The sequence below is a fragment of the Nannospalax galili genome, unplaced genomic scaffold (genome assembly GCF_000622305.1).
Source record: "Nannospalax galili isolate Female #2095 unplaced genomic scaffold, S.galili_v1.0 scaffold290, whole genome shotgun sequence".
Classification (NCBI taxonomy): Eukaryota; Metazoa; Chordata; class Mammalia; order Rodentia; family Spalacidae; genus Nannospalax; species Nannospalax galili.
Genome location: NW_008331486.1, coordinates 8,067,498 through 8,071,951, shown reverse-complemented (window position 1 = coordinate 8,071,951; position 4,454 = coordinate 8,067,498). Strand labels below are relative to the sequence as shown.

At 50.8% G+C, this 4,454-nt stretch overlaps 1 protein-coding gene across 1 annotated transcript in view; it reads left to right on the top strand.

The window, feature by feature from the left end:
- Nucleotides 1-4,454, top strand: part of Miga2 (mitoguardin 2) — a 35,586-nt gene that overhangs the window by 4,869 nt on the left and 26,263 nt on the right. Inside the window, exons 2-3 of the mRNA XM_008826032.2 lie at nucleotides 312-550; nucleotides 1,977-2,187. Coding sequence (XP_008824254.1) covers nucleotides 455-550; nucleotides 1,977-2,187 — 307 coding nt within the window. The 5' untranslated portion in view covers nucleotides 312-454. The remainder of the gene's footprint in view (nucleotides 1-311; nucleotides 551-1,976; nucleotides 2,188-4,454) is intronic.

Sequence of the window (4,454 nt, the reverse complement as noted above, 5' to 3'; positions counted from 1 at the left end):
ACACTCATACACATAAAATAAAAATAAATAAAATATTTTTTAAAAAAAAGAAAATCCCCACAGATGTGCTCAGAGACCCATCTCCCAGGGGATTCTAGATTTTGTCAAGCTGAAATGAACACTAACCATCACATGGTTCTTGGGAACCCAGTTATTGGGTTTGTGTGGCAAGTGCTTTTGCTGACTGAGCCAGCTCCTCGGCGCAAAGCTTTTGGGCAGGCCTGGGGATTGAACCTGAGGCCTCATACCACTGAGTCCCAGCCCCAGCCCTGAGTGCATGTTCTTGTCTCACTTTATCATCTGTCTCTCAGCTCTGTGGAGGGACCGTCTGGTGTATGTGCCTCTGTCCTGCCCAGGCGTGGATGGTGTCCAGGACCCAGTCAGTAGCCAGTTGAAGACGTTCTCTTTGGAAGCTCTTGGCCCAAGGGCTCCTGTTTGGGGTGCTGGGCCTGCCATGGCTTTCCGGCGGACTGAGGGCATGTCCATGATCCAGGCTCTGGCCATGACGGTGGCTGAAATCCCTGTGTTCCTGTACACGACGTTTGGGCAGGTGAGATGGGTGTTGTCCTGTCTCTGGTCTGTGAGAAGCTGAGCTGCTTAGTCCAGGGGCCCTAGCATCTGGGAGGGCTGGGCCTTTGTCACGACTACAGCGTGTCTCTTAGCTACTGTGGTAAAATACTGTGACAGAGGCAACTTAAGAGAAAAAGAGTTTATTTTAGTTCACAGGCTGGTGGATGTGGTTCCTGATGGTGGGGAAGGCACGGAAGCAGGAAGCTGGCTGGTCACATTGCTTCGGCACTCAGGAGGCAGAGGCCAATGGACCGGTGCCGACTAGTGCTCAGTTCACTTTCTCTCTTTTCACAGTCCCAAATCCTCTGCCAAGGGAAGCATCCCCCACATACAATTAAGACAGGTCTTCCTTCATGAAAACATAATCAGGATAGTCCCTCACAGATGTTCTCAGAGGCTAGCATTAGCATAGATAATACCTCCCAGCTATACCCAGACGTATTCTAGACTCTGTCCAGTGGGCAGTTGGTCACATCATAGATCTGGTGTCTTCTCTGGAAGCGGGACTGGATTTAGAGTCTGGAAACAAACCTGGTCTTTGCCTTAAGGCTAGATGAACTCTCAACCTCAGTCTCAGTCTATGGAAGGGGTCAGTCCCACCTTCCCTGACAGCCTTATATGTCTGTAACTCACCAAGCTTCTTGACACTCCCTAAAGCCCTGTCCTGTGGGACACAGCCCCACCCAAGGTTCACACCAGCCAGCAGCAGAGGGTGGCGGGTGAGCCTGTTTGGGTGGGGGTGTGTGGGGGAGTGGATGCCATTGGTTCCAGGAGTCATTGGGAAATGGGTGGGAGTGGTCACCAGGTCTGTGTTCATGTTGAGTCGGTCACCATCTGCATGTATCTTAACTGACATGAGCCTCAGATTCCTTACCTGGAAAATGGCAAGGATTCCGACCAGTGACAGGTCGAGTCCTGGTGCTGTGCCTGACATAGGCACAACATCCCTAACAGGCACAGCATGGCGGCTTACAGTGTTGGGGACACACTGGACCCCAGGCTTCATCCTCGGCAATGTATTGTGCTATCTTTTGGGGGTTTTTTGTTTTTGTTTTTGTGACAGGATCTCACTATGTAGACCAGACTGGCCTGAAACTCACAGAGGTCCACCTGTCTCTGCCTCCCAGGTGTTATTTCTATATCTCTGTTGTACGATCTCAGAGAGGCGATCTCACTATGTAGACCAGACTGGCCTGAAACTCACAGAGGTCCACCTGTCTGCCTCCCAAGTGTTATTTCTATATCTCTGTTGTACGATCTCAGAGAGGCTGGCCCAGTCCCCTCTCCAGTGGTGGCAGGCTCTTGACCCTGTCTTGATCAGCAGAGGGACACTGTGTCCCATCCCTTAGGTGCACTGGGAAGTGCTTTCCTCTGGGTGACATAGCCAGGGTCCCTGTCTCTTGCAGTCAGCGTTCTCCCAGCTGCGGTTGACGCCAGGCCTGCGGAAGGTTCTCTTTGCCACGGCCCTGGGGACTGTGGCCTTGGCCCTGGCTGCCCACCAGCTGAAGAGGCGCCGGAGGAAGAAGCAGCAGGTGGGCCCCAAGGTGGCTGCTGAGCAGCTGGGCTCGGTACCCCTGCCCGTCCTCATGGCTCGTAAGGTCCCTTCAGTGAAGAAAGGTAGGTTTGCATGGGAGGCCTGACATGGCGATGTCCCAGTACTGTTCATGGTGCGGATCTCAGGCTAGTGCCTTCCTGCCTCACAGCCACATGTCCTCAGAAAGGACATGGCTCAGTCTGGGGGTGGGGGTGGGCGATGCCAGGTGCATGTGTGGCCAATGGTGGTGGTGAGCTGGGTGTTCTCATCTCCCAAGGACCTGTGGGGAGCACCCAGGTCAGGCATGCCAGACGTCAGTTTCCCCAGGCTCAGGAACAGGAAAGGCCATGAGGTTTGTGAAACAAACACTATCCCTCCCATTCTCTAATTTTGAAAAAAAAATTTAGCCGGGCAGGTGGCACACGCCTTTAGTCTCAGCACTTGGGAGGCAGAAGCAGGCAGATCTCTTTGTGTTCGAGGCCAGCCTGGTCTCCATAGCGAATCCAGGTCAGCTATGGCTACCAGGAGACCCTGTCTCAAAAAGACTCTCCAAAAATTTATTTTATGTGTATGAGCATATTACTTACATGTATGTAAGTGCATGTGTGTCATGCAATGCCAGTGGAGGTCAGAAGAGATTGTTAGATCCCCTAGAACTGGAGTTACACATAGTTGTTAGTTGCCATGTGGGTGTTGGAAATTGAACCTGGGTCCTCTGAAAGAATAGCCAGTGCTCTTAACCACTGAGCCAGCTCTCCAGCCTCACTTACTGGGGATTCTTGCCACCAAGCCTGTTTAACTAAATTGGATCCCCAGAACCCACATGGAGGAGGAGAGATTTGACTCCTATAAGTTGTTCTCTGACCTCTGCACAAGGGCTGTGGTACTCTGGTACTTGTGAGTACACACACACACACACACACACACACACACACACACACACACAAAATAAATAGGCCAGGCATGGTGCTGAACACCTTTAATCCCAGCTCTCAAGAAACAGTGATAGGTGGATCTTCTTAAGTTCAAGGCCAGCCAGGAGTCCATAGTAAGATCATGTCTTCAAAATAAAAATAAATAGGGCTGGAGAGATGGCTCAGCAGTTAAGAGTACTGACTGCTCTCACAGAGGACCTGGGTTCGATTCCCAGCACCCACATGGCGGCTACGAACCGCCCTTAACTCCAGTTCCAGAGGAATCCAAAGCCCTCTTCTGACCTTATGGCATTGTGCGACCCGGGTGTACTCACATATATGCAGGCAATACACTCATACATACAAAATAAAAAATTTATTTTATTTTGTATGTATGAGTGTTTTTCCTGCATGTATGTATGTGTACCTCATGTATGCCTGGTACCCACAGACACCCAAGAAGGCATCATATCCCCTGGAACTGGAGTTACAGACAGTTGTGAGCTGCCATGTGGGTGCTAGGAACCAAACCCAGGTCCTCTGCAAGAGCAGCCAGTGCTCTTTAACCACAGAGCTGTCTCTCTAGCCCCTGCCCTCTCTCTCTTGTTTTTTGGTCTTTTTGAGGCAGGGTCTCCCTGTAGCCCCAGCTGTCCTGGAACTCACTGTGTAGACCAGGCTGGCCTTGAACTCCCAGAGATCCACCTGCCTCTGCCTCCCGAGTGCTGGGATTAAAGGCATGCGCCACCACGCCCAGCCGGAATTAGATTTTTTAGTAGACTTTGCCTATTTATTTATTTAGTATGTGTATGTGTATGATGTGTGTGTGTGCATGTGTGTATGTGTTTGTGTGTGAGTGCAGGTTGGAGGACAACCCTGGGGTTGGTCTTTACCATCCACCTTGTCTGAGACAGAGTATCTGTGGTTCACAGCTGCGTCTGCCAGACTGGCCAACCCATTAGCTCCTGGGGACTCTCCTGTCTCTGCCTCCTGTCTAACCAAGGAGCACTGGGTTTTCGGATACAGGCTAATGCATCTGGCTTTACATGGCTTCTGGGGATTCGAACTTAGGAGTTCATGTTTGTGTGGCAGATACTTTATCCACTGAATCATCTCCCCAACCTAGCCTTGAACTTCTGACCCTCCTGCCTCCACTCCTAAATGGGGAATTACAGTCCTGTGCCACCAAAGCCCAGTTTACATGGTGCTGGAGATGAAATCCAGGGCTTGGTGCATGTTAGTGTATTTATGTGTTTATTTACTTTGTGTGCGGGAGGTGATGTAGAAGCCAGTGTGCCATGGTTTTTGTGTGGTGGTCAGAAGACAACTTTCAGGAGTTGGTTCTTTCCCTCCACTGGGGATTGAACTCAGGTTGTTAGGCCTGGCAGCAAGAGCTTGTGTCTGCTGAGTCATCTGGAAAAGAGAATTCTTTTTTTTTT